Here is a 27765-nt window from a genome sequence, read left to right as displayed (position 1 = left end):
TCACCTTCATCCCCTCCCCCACCCACCTATTGTACTCTATGCTACTTTCTCCACCCCCACCCTCCTCTAGCTTATCTATCCACGCTTCAGGCTCTCTGCCTTTATTCCTGAAGAAGTGCTTTTGCCCGAAACGTCGATTTTACTGTTCCTCGGATGCTCCCTGAACTGCTGTGCTCTTCCAGCACCACTAATCCAGAATATTATTGAATACCTGTTGAACAAAGATTTAGAAAGGAAATTGGATTATTTTACTATACATGAACACAATGCCATATGCTCTTGAACATACTCTCCCACTGCAATGCTGTTAACACTTCATTAGGGCTTGTGAGCTGATGAAATTAATTAGATGTTTACAGCATTCTAATGACTTGGAGGGCTACATTCCATGCAGGATATGGGCATCTGTGGTATGCCTATTAATGCTTTCACAGGAGCATGATTTATTCTATACATCAATTCTTTGTTTTTGGTTAGCAGCCACCTCATTGAGGGCATACAATGCATTGTTGCAGGAAATATTGGCATTGTAATGTAAAATAAACAGGCAGTAAAATTGGAAGTTAGTCATTGAAAATTATATAATATAGGAGTGGACGAGTTTGTATAAGCAAAAAACTCCTTACCTGATAGTTGTGCATTCTCCACTATTTTCATATCTCAATAATTTTGGTAAAATAAGTTTAATTTGAGCAAAAGGTAAAATTTTTATTATAATATACTGATCGCATTTTAGTCAGCTGAACAGAGGAGAATTATGACATGGCTGATATTCCATGTATGAAGTGTGTGCAGTGTATAAAATGATGCAACATAGAATAAATTGATTGTGTCTCTCACATAATTAACTAATATCTCTCATTAGTATTAGAATCAAATATGTGGTGTAATTTTATATTACTCCTAATGTGTGTAAAAAATATTTAGTTCTATCTCACTACCTTTCAACAGCAAAGTGTGGATTCTTGCATTAATTGTTGGTCAGTTCCATTTTACAAAGTGGAATTTTTTTAAGAAAGAGTACTACACCATCAGTTAACATTTTATAGATAGCTAGTGACCTTGATTATCCGGCATCTGATTATCCGAATTTCGGAATATTCGGACAAATCGCAAGGTCCCGATGCTTGGCTGAACTATGTTATCTGGCATTTGATTATTTGGACGTTCGATTATCTGATTCAAATACACCCTGCCCGAGGCTTTCGGATAATCAAGGTTCCTCTTGCACTGTGCGCCTTTTACCAATGTCAATTAATCTGTGCAGAATAGCATTCTGTCCCTGCTAAACATTTAATTTGTTTGTTACAAAATTATAAGGGTATTTTTGGTAAGAATTTTTATTTTGGCTTGCATACTTTTGCATTATGTTAATTTTAATCAAATCGTTTCTTCTGTTGTTTGTTCTTCAGTAGCTGATTTAGTTAATAGTAGTTGTATAGTGTGTTATTTGTAAAGTAGTCCAGTTTAAGTTGCAGCTTTTGATGTAACCCAGGCAAAGGCAATTGGTCGCTAAAGTTGTGCCAACCATTTACCAGAAATGAATATTATGGCCAAGTATACATAATGACTTAACATTCTCAATTCATGTTCACAAGCCAAATGTTTGATATATATGAATGTTTAATACGTGAATACTTACTTCAAGATATTGTTAGGCTTATTCTGACATTGGTAGGATTACAAATTTAAAAACCACGTAGCTTGTGTCTTTGTGTATTAGTTTTTTTTCTTTAGCTTTATATGATCTTGTTCAAAAGGTGCAGTTGAGTAACATTATACATTTCTTGCATGATAAAAGGAGCTAAGACTCTGGAGAAAGCACGTTCTGATGGCCAGTTGGTAAGAATTACTGCTGGGTATTGTCTGAAGAATATGGAGGATTGCAATATTGTATTGTATCATGTATTCGGCTATATATCGTATTATACTGGGTGAGAAATGAGTTTTTTGCACATTTCCATTGCATAATTGAGTGTACTAAAACATGCAATTCACAGATCTGGCTCAGTGGAATTTCTTTAAACATAATTAGGAAAAGTAGGAGGAGAGAAATCATACTTTGGTGAGAAACTTGATCCAGTGTCAAAGTAGCACAGAATAGTTGTGAATAAATTCATTGCTTGTGATTATAGCCCACAGAGGTATTACTGTCACCTCAGTATAAACTGTTTCTTGTGGCAATAATGTGTATATTAAAACACAGTTTTCTAGACAGTGTTTCATCTGAGGATTATATATATCAACAAAATCCAGATTTGTTCCATTATTATTGAGATTCGAGTTTATCTGGGAACAATGTTGATGGTCGTAAGAAGTAGTTGCCATGTTACTTCCTGAGTAGTTAGTGGTATAAAACAGCTCTGCATTCTTAAATCCTTTGACAAGCACAAAAGATAACAGGAAAACTGCATCATGCATTTTTTTTGTCATGTTCTACATCAAATCAAGTTAATTTTGTGTAGTCTAATTAAATATCTATGTTTAATAATTCCATAAGGCTTTCCTTGAACGATACTTAAGTCGTTGCAACAATGCAGCACATCACATAGGCCAATGAAACACCAAACTGAATGGTTGTATACAGATATTATTACTATTTATGAAGTTTGCACCACAACTACAGTATACTGAAGTTGCCAGTATTTAATCACTGTGTATAATTGGGTGAAGAAATTCAGTATTTTTTGACTAAGTGTGAAGTGTATTCATAGGTCAAAGTATGCAAGCTATAACAACATGACAAACAATCATAAGGAGGAATGGGTAAAAACCGAGCAATTGTCATTGACACATTAATTTCAGTATCCACACAGTGGCTGGGATTTTATTGTGCCAGTGTTGTCTCACCAGTTTGATCAAGGAACCAGCAGGGAATATCCATTTGTTCTGTAGGGAAGTCTGACCAAGCAGTCAGTTGTTCACAGTCAGTCCTTTCCTGGGTCTGAGGTCTTTGGTAGCAAAGGTCCTGTCACAGAAGAGCAGCTTACCAGTGCCACCCTATCAGCAAAAGTGGTGGCTGCTGGCAGCACTGTGTCCAGAATTGCAAATGAACCCCAAGCCACTGGCAAGTGAATATGAGATGGAGGTCGCAGAAGAGTGGGTTGAGGGACATGTCTAAGGTGAGGGCAGGAATTTGGTCTTCAGTAATAACTCCACTGTTAAAGCTAGACCCCACATAGTGCCCATTCCAATCCCTCACTCCCAAGAGGCTGTTGCAGGCCCATCAGGTTTTGTCTGGCAGGCTTACCAAGGGCACTAGAAATGTGCACGACCTGAGTCGCTCCTAAATTGTCAGGGACTTGGGGACAATGGGTGTCAGTTGGTCCATTAATGAGACAGATTTGACAACCTGTCACTGGGCAGCAGTCTTGCTTCAGTACCTTCAGGGCTCCAATGCAACTGGGGGGAGTCTGTCTGACAGGAGAGTAGGAGAAACTGAGACAGGAGACAGGGCCTGTACCACAAGTAAGTCATCTAGTTGTCATGTTGCTTGCTGCAATGGACTGCTAAAATCCAGCCTGGCATAACCAAGCAATTTTTTAATTCATAAGATGCCCTTTAAAAATGGACTTTTAGAATACGAATCAATAGAAGTGGTGTTATAATGCTTGCTTACACTTTAAAAAGTGCTGCTAATTTTTGTTGCTATCCAAATTTTTCAGAAGGTTAGGGAGAGGAGTAGATAGTAGTAAGTTAGTGCAAGCAGAATAAGTGCCTGTGATATAAATGGGATAAACATCGAATTAATTGAAAAAATTCTTCTTTTAAAGGACACATACCTTATAATAGTACTACTATAAAAGATTTGGGTTGTTAACAGAATTTTATCCATCTAATGTACAATTCTATTTAATTACTAATATTAAAAATATTTTAACATAGTTAAGCTTCATCCACTTAGCCTTAACTTGAATAAATAATTTGCATTTTTACTGGTATTTTGCCATTGTGTGTAGTTCACTTCTGTCTATCTGCAAAATGTGAAGATTGGCCATCTCGTGTTTCAGAGGATCAGAAAGGACTGCAGTTGAAGTCTCGAGTGGTAAAGGCACAAGATCAAATTTTATGGCCAACAAATGAGATTTTTGAAATTACATTTAAAGCTTGTTATTATTGAGGCAAAAATCCTTATGTTGGAAAATCCCTGAAAAAATTAACTTTGAATTCAGTTTTTAAGAGGTACTTTCATCATTGTTTATTTCCAACTAATCAGTTTTGGTACTTTGGTTGGTATTGGAAATATTGACCTCTTCCCTTACCAAAAAAATCCTGACTTCTTTCTTATCCAGTACAAAATCCTAACAGACCAAAAGGGAAAAAGAAAATGAGGAACATTCTAACCATTTGTACACAAGCTGCTGACTTCTCAAAGTTGGCCAGAAATCCCCGAGAATTCAGGCTTAGAAATTAGATCATGATGATACATGTCAACCTCAGATATTTGATGACAATGGGATAGTTAATTTCATTTTGAGGGCAAAAAAATTTGAGATAATAATTAAAAGGAGCATTTTTATACCTTATTTATGAAGAATGTTATTTTCACAGTGGTTAACTAAAGAAAGAAATAATTTAGGCACCAAGACCCTTTGTCGTATACCTTTGTCATTCTGACTGAAGCCAACTAATTCCATGCAGACTAGAGGTCAAAGCTGTAATTGTTCGCATCTCCAAGGCTTAGTATAAATCTTGTTGTTGTATAACATGAAAGCCTTGCTGAGTCCCAAATAAAATTTAAATCAATATCACATATCACAAGCAGCAGGTGGCAATCGGTCTCAGACTTTTTAAAATACTTATCCACATGTGAAGCAGTAATAATAAGAACAGTCCTTTCTAAACAAGGTCTGCAGACTTAAGGCAATTTAATAAGAATTAATAAGCAAGATCTAAATAGAGAGGATTGAATTTCTTCAGTTTCAGGAATTGGAATGACCACATCATGCTATTGGGTTATTTATGCACCTATGCTGATTCATCGGGAACATTGTACACGAGCGTTTTAGCTATTTTTGGTGGCATTGTTATAATTCATTTGTTCTAGCTGATAGCAGTGCCGAGAATGGGAGCGACTATCCAGCTAGCAGTTGTGATTAGTTTGCATCCAATTAGTAAATAGGTTGCAGGGCAAGTGAAGCCAATTTTCAGTAGTGAATTAGTATAAAGGTGGCAGTTATAAACAACCTTTTCTTTTAATCTAGCTGAATAAGTAATATTGTGATGCAGTAGCATTAAGCCTTTATCACTGCCATGAAAATCTTGCATTCATTTCAGGATAATACCTAGCATGACAATTATGCAATGATGTACAGTGCTGGTGAAATGATTTTGAAACTGTTTTCAGAGATTTGGTTATTTAAGTGATCTTCCTGAAATGTCTGTCCCAATCTTCTTTTTTCAGTAATCTTTTGTTGACCTAATTCACTTCTGTTTAGCCCTTATTTACGTTTGTGGGCTCTTATTATTTATGCTGAAATAATTGCAAAATGTAGACCTGTACGAAGATTTGATTAAAATGAATTTTATACTGTATTCTGTATTTTGGCAACAACTTAGAAATGAAAATGCACTTAAGGTGTGGCCTGATGCAACTTCAAGCGGTACGAATGTGCGCGCATAACTGAAGGAGTTCACATTAGTTTCAAATTTAGTACATATTAAATTGCTAAAGTAAATTCTCTCTGTCACATATCTCCTCTTCCAGTCTCTATTGTGACGCTTAAGCCATGGCTCTTTACAATGTTCTCTGTTGCTTCCTCCAATATTCACCTCCTCCTCCTCTCTTCCTGATTCAATCTTGCTGTCTTTTCTTGATTCTTTCCCTTCCCCTCATCTAGATCTGGTTGTCCCAGCTGCTAATCTACTTGACTTGAGCATTTTGATTCCCCTTGTGCAATGCAATGGTACATCAACTAGTAAATTGAAAATGGTATATGGTTGCAGTATTCTAATGGTGTTGCACCTGTAGGTTAAACTGTTACAGTAACGTTATGTGACTCATTAAGTCAAATGGCACCCTACCTTGTGTGACCATCAATCAAGTAATCCTAATGATTCCTAATTATGTTCACGGGCAGTCTCTGCAGCAAAGCATGCCTTGGACATATTAATATAAATGAGTGAAAATAAGTTCACTTTCTTTCCCATGAAAGAGCAACAAAAATGTAAAAAGAGAGTAAAATCAGGCACCCAAACTCTCTTACAGCCTGCAAAGCAAGACTGCCGTGTATGCAAGAAAAATTTCTGATTCAGTATGTGGATGTACCTACTAGAGAAGTTGCAAAACCTACTCTTGGGAAATGAGGCCAAGTAAGTGACTGAGGTGTCAGCTTGGGGAGCACTTTGGGGCCAGCAACCATAATTCCAGTTTTAAAATAGTGATGGAAAAGGATAGACCAGATCTAAAAGTTGAAGTTCTGATTTGGACAAAGGCTAATTTTGATGCTATTAGGCAAGAACCTTCACATGCTTATTGGGGACAGATGTTCGCAGGTAAATGGGAAGCCTTCATAAATGAGATAACCAGAATCCAGAGACAGTATATTCCTGTTTGGGTGAAAGGAAAGGTTGGTAGGGAATGTTGGATGACTAAAGAAATTGAGGGTTTGGTTAAGAAAAAGAAAGAAGCATATGTTAGGTACAGACAAGATAGATCAACTCAATCCTTAGAAGAGTATAAAGGCAGTAGGAGTATACTTAAGAGGGAAATCAGGAGGACAAAAAGGGGTCATGAGATAGCTTTGGCCAATAAATTTAAGGAGAATCCAAAGGGTTTTTACAAATACATTAAGGACAAAAGGGTAACTCGGGAGAGAATAGGGCCCCTCAAAGATCAGCAAGGCGGCCTTTGTGCAGAACCGCAGGAGATGAGGGAGATACTAATCAAGTATTTTGCATTAGTGTTTACTGTGGAAAAGGACGTGGAAGAAATAGAATATGGGGAAATAGATGGTGACATCTTGAAAAATGTCCATATTATAGAGGAGGAAGTGCTGGATGGCTTGAACCACAAAAGTGGATAAATCCCCAGGACCTCATCAGGTGTACTGTAGGACTCTGGGAAGCTAGGGAAGTGATTGCTGGGCCCCTTACTGAGATATTTGTATTATTGATAGTCACAGGTCAGGTGCCTGAAGACTGGAGGTTGGCTAACGTGGTGCCACTATTTAAGGGTGGTAAGGACAAGCCAGGGAACTATAGACCAGTGAGCCTGAAGATGACGGTGGGCAAGTTGTTGGAGGGAATCCTGAGGGACAGGATGTACATGTATTTGGAAAGGCAAGGACTGATTAGGGATAGTCAACCTGGCTTTGTGCGTGGGAAATCATGTCTCACAAGCTTGATTGAGTTTTTAGAAGAAGTAACAAAGAGGATTGATGAGGGCAAAGCTGTGCATGTGATCCATATGGACTTCAGTAAGATGTTCGACAAGGTTTCCCATGGGAGACTGGTTAGCAAGGTTAGATATCACAGAATACAGGGAGAACTAGCCATTTGGATACAGAACTGGCTCAAAGGGTGGTGGTGGTGGAGGGTTGTTTTTCAGACTGGAGGCCTGTGACCAGTGGAGGGCCACAAGGATCGGTGCTGGGTCCACTACTTTTTGTCATTTACATAAATGATTTGGATGTGAGAATAAGGGGTATAGTTAGTAAGTTTCCAGATGACACCAAAATTGGAGGTGTAGTGGTCAGTGAAGAAGGTTACCTCAGATGACAACGGGATTTTGATCAGATGGGCCAACGGGCTGAGAAGTGGCAGATTGAGTTTAATTTAGATAAATACGCGGTGCTGCATTTTGAGAAAGCAATTCTTAGCAGGACTTATGCACTTAATGGTCAGGTCCTAGGGAGTGTCGCTGAACAAAAAGATCTTGGAGTGCAGGTTCATAGCTCCTTGAAAGTGGAGTTGTAGGTAGATAGGATAGTGAAGGTGGTGTTTGGTATGCTTTCTTTTATTGGTCAGAGTATTGAGTACAGGAGTTGGGAGGTCATGTTGCGGCTGTACAGGACATTGGTTAGGCCACTGTTGGAATATTGTGTGCAGTTCTGGTCTCCTTCCTATCGGAGGGATGTTGTGAAACTTGAAAGGGTTCAGAAAAGATTTACAAGGATGTTGCCAGGGTTGGAGGATTTGAGCTATAGGGAGTGGTTGAATAGGCTAGGGTTGTTTTTCCTGGAGCATCAGAGGCTAAGGGATGACCTTATAAAATCATGAGGCGCATGGATCGGACGAACAGACAAAGTCCCTTCCCTGGGGTCGGGGAGTTCAGAACAAGGGAGCATAGGTTTAGGGTGAGAGGGGAAAGAGACCTCCGGGGCAACTATTCCACGCAAAGGGTGGTACGTGTACGAAATGAGCTGACAGAGGAAGTGGAGGCTAGTACGACTGCAACATTTAAAAGGCATCTGGATGGGTATACGAATAGGAAGGGTTTGGAGGTATATAGGCCGGGTGCTGGCAGGTGTGACTAGTTGGGGTTGGGATATGTGGTCAGCATGGACGAGTTGGACGGAAGCGTCCTTTTCTGTGGTGTACATCTCTATGACTCTGTGACTCTATTTGAGGAGTGTGTAATGTTTTGAATTTTGCAATCAACTATACCATCCGAATAGAAAGCACAAAAGGAAATAAAAGTATCCAAACTATTGTACGTTTGTGGAAATGTTTTGAAAAAGGTAAAAGACATGCATTTAAGAAATACCTTTAATGTCGTCAGATCATTCTGAGTTGACACTTTTGAAGTGTAGTCCATGTTGTAGAAAATACAGCAATGTGACAAGTTGATCAAAAGTCCCATTACTAGTCCAGTTGTTCATATACTCCATACAAATGCTCTAACTCTCTCTCTCTCATTTTATATTTTATTTATTACTGTTTTATATATATCCATCCCACCCCCACTTCCATCACATAAACATTGAGGTGATGTCACTCCACAGAGCTTTCCACTGCATTACTCTATCATCAAACAGTGCGCATGTAATCCTCACAATAAGCACAAACCATTTGAGCAAAAATCCAATGAGATCCACATCACCCAACATTGGGCATGTCACCATTAAGTCAAATTAGGATGATGATTGTCATTGTATTTGGCCTAGGAGAAAGTGGACTGCAGATGCTGGAGATCAGAGTTGAGAGTGTGGTGTTGGAAAAGCACAACAGGTCAGGCAGCATCTGAGCAGCAGGAGAATCAATGTTTCGGGCATAAGCCTTTCATTATTCCTGACCCATTGTGATTTACAGCATTTTTTGTTTTCAGGAGAGATTCTCGCAGCTGCAGTAATTTGGTCCTAGATCTCACCTGAAAATGTCTTCCCATCTCCCAATTGGGTGTCACTTAGCAGTTGAGCTTAGTTCTCTGTTATCCTCATTCTTTCTTTTGCCATCCTTTCTTGTCCTTTTCAAGTCCACCTTCCCTACCATTTTACCCATGAAACATTACTGTTTATTATATCATTTTTTTCATGTTCTTAAAATAACAGCCTAAACAGATGAGAGCATACTAATCTGCATGCATGCAACAACAATTTCAGTCATGGGATCAGAAAATATAAAGAACTGTAATAACAGCTGCTAATCTTTAAAAAGTTAGTCATGAGCACAAATCCTTTTACTTGACACCATGGATTCTTTTTAAAGCGTACATGCTTAGTGTGGAACTAAGATCTTAAATTTTCTGTTGCTGAATCCATCACATCATCTGCCATAAGGCTGTGCTCTTGTTTCCAGGTTTTTGGGGTCAAGATCATTACATTTTCTTGCCCAGCTTTCTGGCTTCTACTGGAGTTTCCACCAAGTGGTGGTGCCAACTAATATTTCTGATACCCAACCAGCTCTTGCTTTAACAAGGTTTTATAAAGTTCTGTTGCCCATGCAATCAATTTCACCATGATGAGCAAGTCTTTCTCAACCTTTGAAATGCAAATTACCTGTCAACCATCCAAAATGCAAACACCCAAAACAATATTGGATTTCAGGGGTTTCTGGGCATCTTTATTCCCTGCATCATATTGTACAAATGCCATGAGATATGTTGAATGATATATATTTCATATTTATGTACTGTTATGGTATATTTATATAGGCTAGCCGATTTTGTGTCTCCATTGGGAAATCCCGAAAGTAGGAAGGGAGAGCAGAGATCTGGTACTGTGGCTTTCAAGTAACCTCCTTTCTAAGACGATTCAAGTTAGGCCTGGGAGCCAACTCTAATTGAGCAGAAACCAAATGAAACTATATTGTCAAGTTTCTGTTTTTCATGGGTGGTCTGAATCTCTGACAATTTTAGGTTTTGAGTCTGCAGGCTCTAGCAGAGCTATAACTGTGACAAGTGTAGACCATTCCACAAACTAACAAGCTACAACTTACAATAAATACCACTTGTTAGATTTCTTTTATTTTTGACAGAAAGGCTAGCCTTTCACAGAACTTGTCAAGACCTCCTGTTTGTTAGCCTGCCGCCTCCATTCCTGTATTAATAACATTATATCAGGGCGGCACGGTAGCACAGTGGTTAGCACTGCTACCTCACAGCACCAGAGACCCGGGTTCAATTCCCGCCTCAGGAGACTGACTGTGTGGAGTTTGCACATTCTCCCCGTGTTTGCGTGGGTTTCCTCCGGGTGCTCCGGTTTCCTCCCACAGTCCAAAGATGTGCAGGTCAGGTGAATTGGCCATGCTAAATTGTCCGTAGTGTTAGGTAAGGGGTAAATGTAGGGGTATGGGTGGTATGCACTTCGGCAGGTCGGTGTAGACTTGTTGGGCCGAAAGGCCTGTTTCCACACTGTAAAGTAATCTAATATCTGCCTTAAAAACAAACAAGAAAAAAACATTGAGTTAGGGCAATGAGAGTAACTATCTGTGGTGTTCAAGATAAGCCAGGTAAAGTGTGTGCTGTAAACTTTACTGAAGAAGTTTTCTTTCTTTTCCTTAATAAGCCCTTCACCCTCTGAAATGTACAGACATTAATGCAATTGAGGGAAAGCATGAGAGCAAAAGATTTTTCCATAATCTAGCTACAAGGAAAATACTTCATAGTTCAAAAATAATCATAAGAAATTGACCGTGCTTTCCCCAAGAATAAGCCTCTACAAGCTTCCTTCTGAATAGTTTTAGGAGAGGGAAGGGCCTTGTCAGCTTTGGGGATGCAGGTTTGTTTTACATTTTTTTAGTGAAAAGATGAATGACAAATTGCCGCAAATTCAGTATTGGTTCATCCAATGATCACAGGACTGAGAATCGTTTCCTGTCAGCTATAAGCTGTGCTGTCAATTGTCATCCAAGTAAATTGCAAGTGTCTGTACAGAATGGCATTGGTGCCCACTGTAGTTAGATGGGCAATTCAGCATTCAAAGGTTATGCTGACCTGCAAGTTGATTCATATGTCCAAGCCTGGTAAAAGTAGCTAACGCACAAAATGAGAATTGCATTTAAGAGGTTCTGTTCTACTTTTTGTTCTCTGTTTGGAATTTTTTGGTCTTGGAAACTGACATTTATCTTGTCACACTGTGACCACCTATTCAAATATGCATATTAGCAACACAGGTTAATTTGTTCCCAACGGAAGCACATCTCTAAAATATATGCCGATCATTAATTGGAACCCAGGGCTTAACTGGTCACACAGGATTTCTTTGGAGATCATAATTAATCAGATGCATAAACTCTGGTTGTTTCCAATTAAATCCATGTAAATAAAATACACATGGATGTTTCTAGTCACGCCAAATTTGTTTGAATTACATTCTGCAACTCTGTTGAAAATTGAAAAAAATGTGCCAATCAGCCATATATTGCAACAAGATTTCTTCATTGTTATCATCTCAATATTTCTACTGTTTGTTTATAGGTTAAAACCTCTTGGTGCATTTCAAATCACTGAGTATTCTACTCTTTTGGAATGTTATGGTTATTTAATGCTTTGAGAAGTATATTATCTTTCTCTTAGTTGGACATTTCGGGATTTTTTTAAAACAGTTACCTTTTCTCCCTCCAAATCTTTGCTGAAAGCTTCAATTTCTGTTAAGCAGGTTTGCAGGTGCTAGTTAACCTCATCCTGAAAAGGTTTTACGTTACTTCTGTCAAGCTGTTTTCTTTCTTGGTGATTTAACAGTGGGCCTCACAAACAGACTTTGCCCCTTACAATCCAGAATTTATATTTTACCAAAGCAAAAGTGTAGTCCCCAAGGATTAACTTATTTACGGTAATTGGTTGCCAAATTGAATGGATCCTTGCAGTATGTTGCCAAACATTCTTTGCAGTGACACATTAAACACAGACCAGAGTTGTAAAGAAACTACTGTGTTTACTTGTAATCATCTAATATTCATCTGAGCATTCATAAATGAAAAATGTCTACCATAGGTTTTTTTCATATGAGCTGTTTAGAAGTAGGATTATTTGTTTATTTATTAGAGGAAGAATTGGTCTTTGATCAGAAAAACTTGATATTTTCTAGCTTTAATTATTTTCAGTGTCACTGTATTGTATTACGTTGCAATATAACATCTCAAGCAGAGCGAAATGCAGGAATCCTTTGTTGGGTTATAGCAGTCTCAAGTCCTGAATAATTCTTTTCTCCTTCCAGCCCAATTATAGCAAGCCTATTGTCACCTCAACAGTGACAATTTAGTACAAATGAGGGACTGAACCTGGGTCCTTCTGGTCCATAATGAAAAATAATAATTTATTAGTCATATGCATTATTCAGAATTATCTGAAACAGAATAAATAATGTCACTGTGTTGGATTTAATTTAGTTACCTTGCAGGATAATTTCTTTTGGAGAGGCAAACATCAACAATTTCCATTGTTACAAAGGTTTAGCTGTCATTTGACACATGACTAAGCTAATCCATCTTTAATAGAAGACTCCATTTCAGGAAACATTGTTTCAGATAAATTTATTGCACTGTTTTATCTAGTTAGTTACATTGCAGACAATTTTTCTACGTAGTTGTATCCTATCTACGGAAATCGTGTCTGTTTTAGCTTCAGTCAATATTTAGTCAAGTAATCTCAATCGCAGTCATGTAGAATTTATGATAATAGAGGACCATATGGCTTTATTTACCTTTTGGGCTTTGTTGATTTGTTTTATTGTGTTGCACCAATTTTTAGAGAGTTCAATTTTTAATGAGACTGGAGCGAAACTGTTCCAAGTGCCTTCCTTAATTTTACTGGGTTTTTTTCTCTTTGCTGAGGTAATGTTTATAATGCGTTTCTCATTAAGTGGCCGGTTTTGCAAGGCTGTATGTTTACAGCCTTTTCTAATGTACTTACTTTCAAAGTGACTCATTCTTGGTGACATCAGTTGCTGTGGCAATGAACATGTGATGTGCATTTTTCGTTCTGTGTTAGCCTGTGAACTGCAACATAAGGATTTAATTGAATTGTAAAGGAATTTTCCCTCTGATATTTGGTCATTAATTTTGTAAAATTCACTTGGGTTATCTTAAAGAGATAGCTAATTTATATCAAATCTTTAACATTCTTCATGTGTAGAATTTCTGTTTCTAGGGCATCTTAAATGATGGTCATTCTATATAAATGTGAACATTAACTGGTTTGTTATTCCTTTTTATGCTTGTAGTAATCTGCCTATCTCTTTTCAGAAAGATAATTGCCTTTAATGCTAACGACCAATACTGGAGAACTTGTAAACTGAACCCCTATCTACAGAACATAAAAAATCTAGCCTTTTTTTGCAGTTTTATGTAAAATTCAAAGATATCACAAGGTTTAATAATATTAAGCAAGAACATTAATTTGAAATGATTTTGATCATCATCTGTCAGCTTCACTTAACATGAACATATATTTATTACAAATCAAAATGCTCAACTTAGGTAGTAATTTGCCATAACTTTGAATTGAAGTGTTAAAAAAGTTAATAAGCAGGAACCTTTGCACAGTACAAATAGTGTAGTAACCATTCAGGGTTAAAACATACAGTCAGTAAAATCCTAATACATGCAGTGAGCTATCATTATTCCTGCTGCCTCCTTCCAAACTTGATGCATGTTGTCACGGTCTGTATTACTGGCTGCCTGCTTGCCTTCATAAGTGAACTGGCTATTGTACTGGATCATTTGGGTCTACGTTAATTTGGAGGCCCTAGTCTTACTGTCTTTGCATACATTATTTAGTGAATGTCTCTGTTTTGTTAGCAGTTGTGTGCTGCGTTGTATGCTTACGTGTTAGTTATGCAGGCCCTTTCATTAAACAGCAGGGTGTTATTAGCTATCGCCTGAAAGGGCTTTATATTGTTTTTGCCTTGTTTAAACTGAGCCCAGAAGCTGACTACAGACTATTGGCCAAGCAATGAATTGGCGACTGATGACAGGCCCATAGAGGGCCTGAGGCTCAGGTGGCTCCCGGCCTCAACTTTAGCTCAGCTCTTTCAACAATTTGTCACGCCCAAGCCTGCTCCTGCTGCGCCAGCACGTGCCAGCTTAGTGTCAAAGCGCCTGTTCGCCAGACGGACACACCAGCCCAACAGCCTGCTGTTGACGAGGCCAGTGGCTTGCTGTGGCAATATGGAATAGGGAGGCCTAGCAACAGCCTGTATGTATTTCAGGAAAAGACGACTTCTAATGACTTGTGAATGGCATCAGTTGGTCCCTGAAGAATTGACAGAGAATGTGTGCCTTTGCTCTTAGCAAATTAAGCGGGCTATTCATTAACTAGGGTCATCAGAATTTAAGTCAAAGAGAAAGGCCAGCAGTAAATAAACTCTGGTCCGTATTTCAATTCTAGCATTAAATAGTGGGCACACGAGTTTAAATTTAGAGAATGATATAAATCGTACTATATGCTGACCAACCATGAACAGCAATTTAAATAATTTGGAGAGATAACTTCCTTTTTTGTTTGCTCATGTTTAAATATTTTTCATAACTTTCCATTTTATGTCTGTAAAATTCTGGAATGCGCATATCCTAAATTTTATAAGTATCTTCCTTTCTCACCACTAACCCAACCTTCTTCTCACTATCTCCAAGCCAAACCAAGTGTACGTGCAGAGATGTTGTTTTTGTATATTATTTCACACTAAAGCTGCAGTAAATAGTTTTAAAATATCAGTTAACCCAATTTCTCCATTTGTAGACTTTTTTTAATATGTTCTTTTATGTGTTCCAATTTTGACTTGAGCGCTTCCAAGTTGCTACATCAGCTTGACTTTCCGAGGGAGAATTAAAGACAACATCCAGCTTTACAAGGGGCCAGGATTCTGTATGTGATTTATAACTGTAATTTTTACTGCTTCAGTAGAGGAGGAAACTTTACACAAAGAAGAAAATAAAAGCTCTCCACAATGTATCATGAAAAGCAGCTACAAGCAGGGGTCCTATTAGGGCAGCTGGCAGGTTGTTGAACCCTGTCACACTTATAAGTTATTGGTGACTGTTTTTTGATTACTGTGCCAGTTCTATGTTTTATCCCGGTCATAGGAAAGCAATTTAGTAGTGTTTTACTGCAGATAATGTAATCAGATTTTTGACAGAGTATATTTCTTGTACGGTGTTTTATTTTGCTGCTGGAACTCCTGTTCTTAAATAATAATTTGTGGCAGGCCTGGCATGTGCTGATTATTAACTGTGACACGGCTGAAATTGAATACAGTGGTGCAGTACAGTGACATCTTCCAAAGTGTTTATGTTGAAGCATTCTTAAATGGTTTTGATTGATCCAAAGTTTTACAACAAGTTGCAGGGAGAGCTATGTTCAAAATGTAATGGCTGGTCCATTCAGAAGATTTCTACACCTGGGACTGCTCTGATTGCAAGTTGACCACATGTAATAGGAGAAAAATAATAGCGAAGCTTTGACTTATGTTTTCTATTTCCCTGTTTTTTTTTAAACTGTTAAATTCTGTTGAAGTATGCAACAGCAAGTAGATTGCAATCTAAAAATGTTAAATTTTATTGGAGCCATCTGTCATATTATGCTGGAATCTGTTCCTTCAACAGGATTGAATTATTTATTTCCATTTAAATATATGAAAACACATTCTCATGGAGAAACTGCCAATAACTATAACTGCTAATGACTGTATACATTATATACACAGAGGTCACCAGCAGTTTTCATTTAGAATGCAAGTTGTTAGAATTCTTGATTTCATAGGACATTTGGAATTTACGGAAAGTTCTGAAACTATCAAATTTTGTGGAATAAACATCGCGCACTTTTTGACAGTTAGAAATACAGGTGGTGATTAGGCCTTTTCAAGTATTGCAAAGGACCTTTAATATGTTTATCAAACTATGTCTGTGGCAATTTCTTTAACCAGTCATACAGTTATGAAGAAAGAGCTCAGTACGTTGAAGCAATAGTTCAGCAACACAAAGAGATCCTGACATTTGAAGATTTTGCAGCTCAAGTCTTCTCTCCATCCCCAAGCTACTCGCTTAGTAACATGGGTAAGTCGATATTATTCTTTTATGGAGCACTTCAGTGACAGATGTACACCCATTTTCTGCAGATAAATGCTTACAAATTCAAGACCATCTTTCTTCCTTATAATAAACTAATGAATATCAAAAGGAATAAAGGTGCTCATTTAAATTTTTTGTATCAAAGCTGTTCCTTTATCCAGTTTCAAGCCTTTTCTCTCAGTTAGCTAGTTAACCTTCCAATCCAGCTAGGTTAATGAACTTGCTCAAAATAATGTCTTCACACTGAGTGAAGGATGCAGATTGCTTACTGTGCATTGAATATGCTATGCAGGATCTTACCCAAATTAGTGCTCAATTGAGGGAAAAGGCTCCTGCAGCACAGAAGTTGTTGATGTTCCATGTTGATGCTGCAGCTGTTTGTAAGGTTGAGTTGTAATGCCCCAGAATCCGAAAAAATTGCATAAGTCCATTCTAAAGAACTAAGATCACTGAAAGTAGTCATAAATGGTTATTAGGCTGCATTGACTGTATGTTTTAATGCTGAAATTTTCATGAGCAATTGTAAATATATCCTCTGAGAAATCTGCATCATAGAGTTGAATTCTATTCCAGATTATGGTATATTAGGTTGCAAACAATCCAGTCATTCTTTTCACAAAATATCAGAGTGAAGCTTCAACTGAATGTGGTAAGAGGTTTGCCAGTGGAAAAAAAATATAACAAATATGTCAAAGGTTTTGTTAAGTGATGTTCAGTTTGCTTATAGTGTATTGTCGAATCAGTTAGATCAGTGAAAGTGTTTGCCAATTGGTTTACATGTTACCATTCATTAAGATGATTTTATAAAGCTTACTATACTTGTCACATGACAAATGTTTAAGTCTTCTATGTTGTAAACTTGGATATGCTGAGCACAATTTCAAAATTTACAGTTGGCACATAACTTGAAATTATTGTGAACTATGAAGATAGTGATCGAATTCAAGAAGACGTGAACAGGCTGGTGGGGAAAGGTGACAGGTAATAGTGATATGGTTTGGTCAGAGATAAGAAGAAAGACTATACAAAATGAAGGAAAGAATTTTGAAAAAGATACAGTAGCATTTAGTTGAAGCTGGTAGGACAGATTGAAAAAGTGATTAAAAAAAGCATGTGGGTTCTTGGCTTTATAAATAAAAGGATAGAGTACAAAGACAAGACAGCTGTTATGAGTATTTATAAAACACTAGTTCAGCTTCAACTTATCATGTCCAGTCTGGATATGACATTTTAGGATGAATGGGAAGATACAGTAAAATAATTAAGAGAATGGATTTAGTGGACTTGAGTTATGTAGGTAGATTGGATAATCTGGGATTGCTCTCTTTAGAGAACATTGTCAGGAGGTTTGCAAGATGTCATCTAGCAGAATCATGGATGTTGTGGACAAATTAAGTTGGGAAAACCAAAAGAGAAAAATATCCTCCATTATGGGTTAGTTTATTGTCTTAATTGCATTCTTAATTTTGGTAGAAGTATTCTAAGGACATGAAAGGACAATCTGACCCAGCAAGATCAATCCTTTCAGTTGATTTTACTAAACTAACACTATGTCCCTCAATCTCTTCTTTGTCCAGAAAGACGGAACTAAACTGTTAAAGCATAGAAGGAGGCCATTTGACCTGTCATGTCTGTGCAAGCTCCTTGTGAGTGCAGTTCGGCTATTCAAATTTGTCTGCTTTTCCTGCACTCCTGCAGATATTTTCTATTCAGAGAATTATCCAATTTAATTTTGTAAACCACAACTGAATTGCTACCACACGGTTCTCCCAATTTACTAAGTCCAGGACTGTCATGATATTAAACACCCCTAACAAACTTGTCCCATCTTCTCGAAAGAGAGCATTCCCAGATTCTCCAATCTGTCGACATAACACAAGTCCATTCTCCTAATTTTTTGCAGTGTTTTCTCTTAATGCCTTCCCATCCTTCCTAAAATGTCATACCCAGATTGAACATGATGAGTTGAGGCTGAACTAGTGTTAAACATTCATGATAGCTGCTTTGCTTTTGTACTCTATCCTTCTATTTATAAAGCCAAGAAACCATATGCCTTAATTATCACTTTTTCAATCTGTCCTACGAGCTTCAAGAAATAGCTACTGTATCTTCTTCAAAAGTTTTTCGTTTATTTTGTGTCTGTCTTGTTACCTCTGACCAAAATATATCACTATATTTTGTATTAATTTTAACCTGTTACCTTTTCCACTAGCCTGTCCATGCCGTCTTGTTCACAATAATTTCATGTTGTGAACCATCTTAAATTTTGGAATTATGCCCAGCATATTGAAGTCCATTTTATTATTTGATCAAGAAAAGCAGTGGTCCTTACTACCAATTCCAGGGGAACCTCCTCATATAACTCCTTCAGTCCAAAAAACAATAGTTCATTTATACTCTGTATTTCATGTCACGTAGCCAACTTCATATTCATGGTTCCACATTTGCTTTTCGTCCATAACTACTAAAATCTGCTAAAAAGCCTCTCACATGGCATGTTATAAAATGTTTTTTGCAAGCCCATGTATAGCACATCAGTCACATTGCCATCAACAACTGCCTCTCTAATATCTGAGGGGTTACTGAAAAATCCATGGGATCTGTCTTGTGTGCATTTGCTATTTGATGTGCTTTGTGAAGTGTTCAACCACAGTGAATGTATCACACATACATAACTCTAGGTAATTCTAATTGAGTGTTGGAACAGAAATTGTCTACACATATTTTCAATGATATTCTTGTTCTAACCATGTGTAGTAAACTCCATTGTGATTTGTTAAAATCTTCAAATTTTAAAACTTTATCTCTTAGTGAGTACCGGAATCTCTTACTTGGTCTACTTGCATTCTGCTGGGGACCAGAAAGTTAACATATGTTATGACAGACCAAACCACCTCATATATCTCGAGGAGGTAACCCAGACCCTAACTTTCATTTAGTTAAAGGCAAGTGTAAGGCGCTGTGTCCAGATCTTTTGATTGGTCCACGACTAGCTTTAAACAAAATACACTTTATTGTTACAACACAGCTAAAATACAAACAGAAAACATTGGCATAACTTTAGCTCCATTGAAATACTTAAATAATATATTATTTAATGACTAATCATTAACTGTTCAATGTAACAGCATCCCATAAGTACACCCTTCAAAAAGGCAAATGTAGTTAACCAGATTTTCCTGAAGGGCTATCTCCTCTCCACACCAGGACACAGGAACACTGAAAGAATCAATCAAGCAGCAAAGGGAGAACTCAAGCTTTTTGCTGCTGATGTATCTATCAGTTTCAACAGCAAACTGCAATTGAAAGCATAGCTAAAGCCCTGGGTTGTGAGTGCCTGACTCCACCCAGTCATGTTTCTTTTGTCTTATGAAAAAGAACTGAAGGAATTCACAGCTGTTTACCAATTGCTTCTGAAGTATACATGTCAGCACCATGGTGACAACATCCCTCTTCAAGAGAAACAGGCCAGAACATCAGTTAAAGGCAGAATATTGTCACACACAAATTTGATATCTGGTCTGGCATTACAGCCTCAGTCATGCCCTCTCCACCTATGTGTCACTCTTCTTTTTGGTCTCTAATAGACCCCAATTAACCTTTTCCTCTTTATTTCTCTTCCTGTGTAGAATGCAGTACAAGGCTGAGAAAGGATATGCTTAATACCTGTTTCAGTAGCTATTTTTTCCTGGATTAGGTCACTAGTCTCATGAGTGGCTGTAGCCTGAAAGGCATTACTTCACATTGGGTACTTGGCCAGGAAACACTCCTGTTCATCCTGCCAGCTGTTGGCATTTTGGAAGCATTTACAACTTGATAATCAACCTGCTAAGTTTTTATGAACCTGATATATAAGGCCATCAAGTCCGAGATCGGGAGAAAAACCTGTTGCTTCTAGCTAAGAGGCAAGAATGCTATCTCCTGCAGCACAGGATCTACCTCCTCTTTTACCATCCTGTTTATCAGTTATATCCCGATGGAAGTCATTTAAATTCTCTTTGATAGCTCCAGTCTCTTCATATTCTCTCAGCTTCTTTAGCTTTTTTTTCTCTTCCCACCTGAGCTTTATATATTAAGCCCAATTCTCACTATTATAAACCTTACATCTGTCAAACAAATACACTATCTACTTTGTTTTTATCTCCATCGGTTTCCTCCTTCAGACAGTCTTGGCATTGGTTATCCTACCTTTCACCCTCATGGGAATGTACCTAATGTGCCAGGAGCAAAACCTAAACATAATAAAGCAGGGAAAGTGATAGTAGGGGAACACTTTGGGTCTAGTGATCATAATTCTGTTACCTTTGAGATAGTTATGGAAAAGGATAAGCTTTCCATAAAAATTAAGGTTTTTCATTAGAGTAAGGCAAATTTTAATGGTATGAGGCACAAACTTTCAAAAGTTTATTGGAGTAGATTGTTTGCAGGTGAAGAGACATACGATAAGTGTGAGGCTTTCAAAAGTGTGATCATGAGTTCAGAATCATTATGTTCCTGTTAAAGTGAAAGGTAAGGCTGGATGAGTAAGGATGTTGAGGCTCTTGTCAAGAATAAAAAGAATCATGTATTTGATATAGACAACTGGAGTCAAATAAATCTCTGAAACAGTATAAACAGTGTAGAAGCATTCTTAAGAGGGAGGTCAAAAAGGCAGCGAGGGAATATGAGATAGCCGTGACATGAAAAGTTAAGGATAATCCAAAGAGATTCTACAAATACATTAAGAGCAAGCGAACAGCTAGCAAGAGAGAGTGAGTTGGGCCCCTTAAAGATCAAAGAGGTCATCTTTGTGTTGAACTTCGGGAAATGGGAGAGATATTAAATGAATATTTAGGGTTGCCTTTTACTGTGGAGAAAGATGTGGAGGCAAGAGAAATCAGGGAAATAAATATTGATGTTTTGAAAACAGTTCACATTGAAGAAGAGCAAGTGATGAAGGTGTAGAAAACATAGAAGTGGAAAAATCTCCAGGACCTGATGTCATTAAACCCAGGAAGTTGTGGGACGTTAGGGAGGAAATTGCGATGTCCCTAGCAGAAATATTTGTCATCTTTGATAAGGATGAGGTGCTAGATGACTGGAGAGTGGCTACTGGTTGAGCTTTTGTTTAAGAAGGGATGTAAGGAGAAGTTTGCGAACTAAACGCCTGTGAGTCTGACTTCAGTGGTGGGTAAGCTGTTGAAGGTAATTCTGAAAGAGGGAATTATCTGCATTTGGAGAGACAAGGAATGATTAGGCAGAGCCAGCATAGTTTGTGCAAGGGAAATCATGTCTCACAAACTTGGTTGAGTTCTTTGAGGAAGTAACCAAGAAAATTGAAAACAGAGCGGTGGGTTTTGTTTCCTTGGACTTTAATAAATCTTTTGACAAAGTTCCACATGGTAGAGTAATTAGCAAAGTTAGATCACATGGAATTCATGGTGAGCTTGCCAATTGGATACAAAATTGGCTTAACGACAGGAGATAGAGCGCGATGGGGAATTGTTTTTTGGATTGGAGGCCTGTGACCAGCAGTGTTCCACAGGGATTGGCGCTGGGTCCACTTTAGTTTGTCATTTATATAAATGACTTAATTAAGAATATAAAAGACATAGTTAGTAAGGTTGCGGATGGCATCAAAATTGGTGGTATATTGGACAGTGAAGAAGGATACTTAAGACTACAAAGAGATCTTGATGAATTGGGTCAGCAAGATGAAGAGTGGCAGATGGAGTTTAATTTGGATGAATGTGAGATATTGCATTTTGGTAAAACAAACAAAGCAGAACTTATTCAGTTAAAAGTAGGGACTTTGCTAGTGCTATAGAACAGAAAGACCGAGAGCTTCATGTCTGTAATTCTTTGAAATTTGCGTCACATGTAAACAAGGAGATGTTTAGTATGCTTGCCTTCATTACTCAGACCTTTGAATGTAGGAGTTAGGACATCGTGTTGATGTTGTACAGGATGTTGGTGAGGCCTGTTCTGGAGTAGTGTGTCCTGTTCTCCCGGTTATAGGAAGACTATTAAGATAGACAGGGTTCAGAAAAGATTCATCTGGGTGTTGCTGGGAATGAAGGACTTCATTTAGAAGGAAAAGCTGGATAGGCTGGAATGTTTTCCACCGGAACATAGAAAGTTGAGGGTGACCTTATGGAGGTTTATAAAATCATGACGGGTATAGATAAGGTGAATGGCACATGTCTTTTCCCTAGGGCTGGGGATTTCAAGACTAGGGGACCTATTTTTAAGGTGAGAGGAGAAAGATTTTAAAAAGACAATAAAGGCCACTTTTTGCACAGAGTGTGGTTCGTATGTGGAATGAACTTCCAGAGGAAATGGTGGATGTGGGTACAGTTAGAATGTTTTAAAAAACATTTGGATAAGTAATGTTTGGAGGAATATGGGCCAAGCGCAGGCAGATGTGTCTAGTTTAATTCGGGAACATGGTTGGCATGCACTGAATGGACCAAACAGTCTGTTTCCATGCTTTATGGTTCGAGCTGAAGAAACTTTTCCCACCGTTTTAATATTGTTGGCTAATTTTTGTACTCTAGTTTTTTCTATTATTTAATCTTTTTAAAATTTTATGCTGTATTTTCTATTTTGTCCTTCTGATCTACCACCTATCTTTGCACAATTATATGCCTTTTTAATTTTAATATTATATTTGGTATTTTGGATGGCAGGTCTATCCCTTAATATTTTTCTTATTTGTTGGACAGTATCTATTCTGCACTTTCAGCAATATCTGGAATGTTTGCCACTGCACCTTGTTTAAGTTCAAAGTAGTAGTCTTGGACTAGCACTTCTTTCCCTTAAGTGTATGTAAGATTCATTCATGCGATGGTTGATGCTACCCTGTGGTGCTTTGACTGTGAGGTCAGTAATTAATCTTATGTTGTTGGTCAAAACCAGGTCTACTATGGCCTGCTCTCTGGTGCCATAACAAACAGTCTCGAAAACATTCAGTGAATTCCTAATCTAGACTACTTTCTCCCATTTGATTTTTCCAATCTATATTTAAGTTATTATCTCTCAGGATAATTGCTGTAGCCTTTGGACAAGCTGCAATTATTTCTTCCTTGATAACATGACCTACCACATAGTTCCTGTTAGGGGGCCTGTACATAACTCCCATGGGTGACCTCTTGCCTTTATCATGCCTTGTCTCTATTTGGACTGCTTCTATATTTTTGGTTTCCTGAATTTTGTTCATCCTTTTATGTTGAGTTAATGACTTCTTTAATTAACAGAGTCACGCCCCTTTTCCTAGCCTCATAGAAATATAGAAAATAGGAATAGGACATTCAGCTGTTCAAAATCCATAGGAATAAACAATATTCTCCATTGGTTGAAATCATACTTAACACAGGGAGAAGGTTGTAGTTGTTGGAGCCAAATCATCTAAGCTCCAGGAATTCACAGCAGGTATTACTCAGGGTACTGTTCTGTGCAGGTCAAAGATAGGCATTCAGGAGGAAATGGAGGTAAAGAGGAGTATAGGTTTAGAGAGGGATTTCCAAGGATTAGACCTTAGGCAGCTGTAGGCAGGCTACCACTGTTGGAACGATGAAAATAGAACATTTTCAAGTGCTTGTAGTTTGGTGAGTTATGGGCTGGAGAAGACCCTGGAGAGACTCAGAGTCATAGAGATATACAGCATGGAAACAGACCCCTTTGGTCCAACCCGCCCAGGCCAACCAGATATCCCAACCCAATCTAGTCCCACCTACCAGTACCCGGTCCATATCCCTCCAAACCCTTCCTATTCATATAACAATCCAAATACCTCTTAAATGTTGCACTTCCTCTGTCAGCTCATTCCATACATACACCACCCTCTGTGTGAAAAAGTTGCCCCTCAGGTCTCTCATATCTTTCCCCTCCCACCCTTAACCAATGCCCTCTAGTTCTGGACTCCCCAACCCCAGGGAAAAGACTTTGTCCATTTACCCTATCCATGCCCCTCATAATTTTGTAAACCTCTATAAGGTCACCCCTCAGCTTCCGACGCTCCAGGGAAATCAGCGCCAGCCTGTTCAGCCTCTCTTTATAGTTCAAATCCTCCAACCCTGGCAACATCCTTGTAAATCTTTTCTGAACCCTTTCAAGTTTCACAACATCTTTCCAATAGGAAGGAGACCAGAATTGCACGTAATATTCCAACAGTGGCCTAACCAATGTCCTGTACAGCCGCAACATGACCTCCCTTCTCCTGTACTCAATAATCTGACCAGTAAAAGAAAGCATACCAAACGCCGCCTTCCTATCTACCTGCAACTCCACTTTCAAGGAGCTATGAACCTGCACTTCAAGGTCTATTTGTTCAGCAACACTTCCTAGGACCTTACCATTAAGTGTATACGTCCTGCTAGGATTTGCTTTCCCAAGATGCAGGACCCCACATTTATCTGAATTAAACTCCTCTGCCCATTGGCCCATCTGGTCCAGATCCTGTTATAATCTGATGTAACCCTCTTTGCTGTCCACTACACCTCCAATTTTGGTGTCATCTGCAAACTTACTAACTGTACCTCTTATTCTCACATCCACATCATTTATGTAAATGACAAAAAATAGAGGACCCAGCACCAATCCTTGTGGCACTACACTGGTCACAGGCCTCCAGTCTGAAAAACAATCTTCCACTACACCCTCTGTCTTCTACCTTTGAGCCAGTTCTGTATCCAAATGGCAAGTTCTCCCTGTATTCTTGAGATCTAACCTTACTAATCAGTCTCCCATGGGGAACCTTGTCGAAAGACTTAATGAAGTCCATATGGATCACGTCCACCGCTCTACCCTCATCAATCCTCTTTGTTACTTCTTCAAAAAACTCAGTCAAGTTTGTGAGATATGATTTCCCATGCACAAAGCCATGTTGACTATCCCTAATCAGTCCTTGTCTTTCCAAATACATGTACATCCTGTCCCTCAGGATTCATTCCAACAACTTGCCTACCATCGACATCAGGCTCACTGGTCTATAGTTCCCTGGCTCAGTCCTTACCACCCTTCTTAAACAGTGGCACCACGTTAGTTAACGTCCAGTCTTGCAGCACCTCACCTGTGACTATCGATGATACAAATATCTCAGCAAGAGGCCCAGCAATCACTTCTCTAGCTTCCCACAGAGTTCTCAGGTACACCTGATGAGGTCCTGGGGATTTATCCACCTTTATGCGTTTCAAGACATCCAGCACTTCCTCCTCTGTAATTTGGACAATTTGTAAGGTGTCACCATCTATTTCCCTACAGTCTATATCTTCCATATCCTTTTCCACAGTAAATACTGATGCAAAATACTCGTTTAGTTTCGCCACCATTTTCTGCGGTTCCACACAAAGGCCGCCTTGCTGATCTTTGAGGGGCTCTGTTTTCTCCCTAGTTACCCTTTTGTCCTTAACGTATTTGTAAAAACCCTTTAGATTCTCCTTTATTCTATTTGCCAAAGCTATCTCATGTCCCCTTTTTTCCCTCCTGATTTTCCTCAAGTATACTCCTACTGCCTTTATACTCTTCTAAGGATTCACTCGATCTATCCTGTCTATACCTTTATATATGCTTCCTTCTTTTTCTTAACCAAACCCTCAATTTCTTTAGTCATTCAGCATTCCCTATACCTACCAGCCTTTCCTTTCACTCGAACAGGAATATACTTTCTGTAGGTTTTTGTTATCTCATTTCCGAAGGCTTCCCATTTTCCAGCCTGCGAACATCTGCCCCCAATCAGCTTTTAAAGGTTCTTGCCTAATACCGTCAAAAATGACCTTTCTCCAATTTAGAACTTCAACTTTTAGGTCTGGAATATCCTTTTCTCTCACTATTTTAAATCTAATAGAATTATGGTCGTTGGCCCCAAAGTGCTCCCCCACTGACAATCAGTCACCTGCCCTGCCTTATTTCCCAAGAGTAGGTCAAGTTGTGCACCTTCTCTCGTAGGTACATCCACATACTGAATCAGAAAATGTTCTTGTACACACCTTAACAAATTCCTCTCCATCTAAACCCTTAACACTATGGCAGTCCCAGTCTATGTTTGGAAAGTTAAAATCCCCTACCATAACCACTCTATTATTCTTACAGATAGCTGAGATCTCTTTACAAATTTGTTTCTCAATTTCCTGCTGACTATTAGGAGGTCTATAATACAATCCCAATAAGGTGATTATCCCTTTCTTATTTCTCAGTTCCACCCAAATAACTTCCCTCGATGTATTTCCAGAAATATCCTCCCTTATCAAAATTCCAACCCTTATCAAAAACGCCACTCCCTCTCCTCTCTTGCCTCCCTTTCTATCCTTCTTGGAGCATTTGTATCCTGGAACATTAAGCTGCCAGTCCTGCCCATCCCTGAGCCATGTTTCCGTAATTGCTATGACATCCTAGTCCCATGTTCCTAACCATGTCCTGAGTTCATCTGCCTTCCCTCTTCGGCCCCTTGCATTGAAATAAATGCAGTTTAATTCATTAGTCCTACCTTGTCCCTGCCTGCCCTGACTGGTTGACTCGCTTCTGTTCTCAACTGTATCAGTCTCAGATTGACGTCTTTCCTCACTATCTCCCTGGGTCCCAACCCCCACCTTACTAGTTTAAATCCTCCTGAGCAGCTCTAGCAAGTTTCCCTGTCAGTATATTAGTCACCTTCCAATTTAGGTACAATCAGTCCTTCTTGTACAGGTCGCTTCTACCCCAAAAGAGATTCCAATGATCCAAAAACGTGAATCCTTCTCCCATACACCAGCTCCTCAGCCATGCATTCATCTGCTCTATCCTCCTATTCCTGCCCTCACTAGCTCGTAGCACTGGGAGTAATCCAGATATTACTACTTTCAAGGACCTCCTTTTTAAATTCCTGCCTAACTCTCTGTAATCTCCCTTCAAAATTTCAACCTTTTCCCTTTCTATGTCTTTGGTTCCAATGTAGATTATGACCTCTTGCTGGTCCCTCCTCCCCCGTGAGAACATTCTGCACCCTCTCTGAAACATCCTTGATCCTGGGACCAGGGAAGCAACACACCATTCTGATTTTTCACTGCTGAAACGTCTGTCTGTACCTCGGACTACAGAATCCCCTAACACAATTGATCTCTTGGAACCCGACATTCCTCTCGTTGCATTAGAGCCAGTCTCGATACCAGAAACTTGGCTGTTCATTGCTGTGGTTCTGTTCGCCAAGCTGGAAGTTTTTGTTGCAAACGTTTTGTCCCCTGTCTAGGTGACATCCTCAGTGCTTGGGAGCCTCCTGTGAAGCGCTCCTGTGGTGTTTCCTCCAGCATTTATAGTGGCCTGTCCCTGCCGCTTCCGGTTGTCTGTTTCAGCTGTCCGCTGTAG

General features: G+C 38.7%; 1 protein-coding gene across 6 annotated transcripts in view; it reads left to right on the top strand.

Moving 5' to 3' along the window:
• ralgapa2 (Ral GTPase activating protein catalytic subunit alpha 2) overlaps positions 1–27765 on the top strand; it is a 585975-nt gene that overhangs the window by 462241 nt on the left and 95969 nt on the right. For all 6 annotated transcript variants that reach the window (XM_043696530.1, XM_043696529.1, XM_043696527.1 and 3 more), the window contains one exon: positions 16313–16434. In XM_043696530.1, the coding sequence (XP_043552465.1) occupies positions 16313–16434 (122 nt within the window). The remainder of the gene's footprint in view (positions 1–16312; positions 16435–27765) is intronic.

This window comes from Chiloscyllium plagiosum, chromosome 9 (genome assembly GCF_004010195.1).
Source record: "Chiloscyllium plagiosum isolate BGI_BamShark_2017 chromosome 9, ASM401019v2, whole genome shotgun sequence".
In the NCBI taxonomy this organism is placed as follows: Eukaryota; Metazoa; Chordata; class Chondrichthyes; order Orectolobiformes; family Hemiscylliidae; genus Chiloscyllium; species Chiloscyllium plagiosum.
The sequence above is the reverse complement of the archived record's forward strand: the minus strand, read 5'-3'. Positions and strand labels throughout refer to the sequence as shown.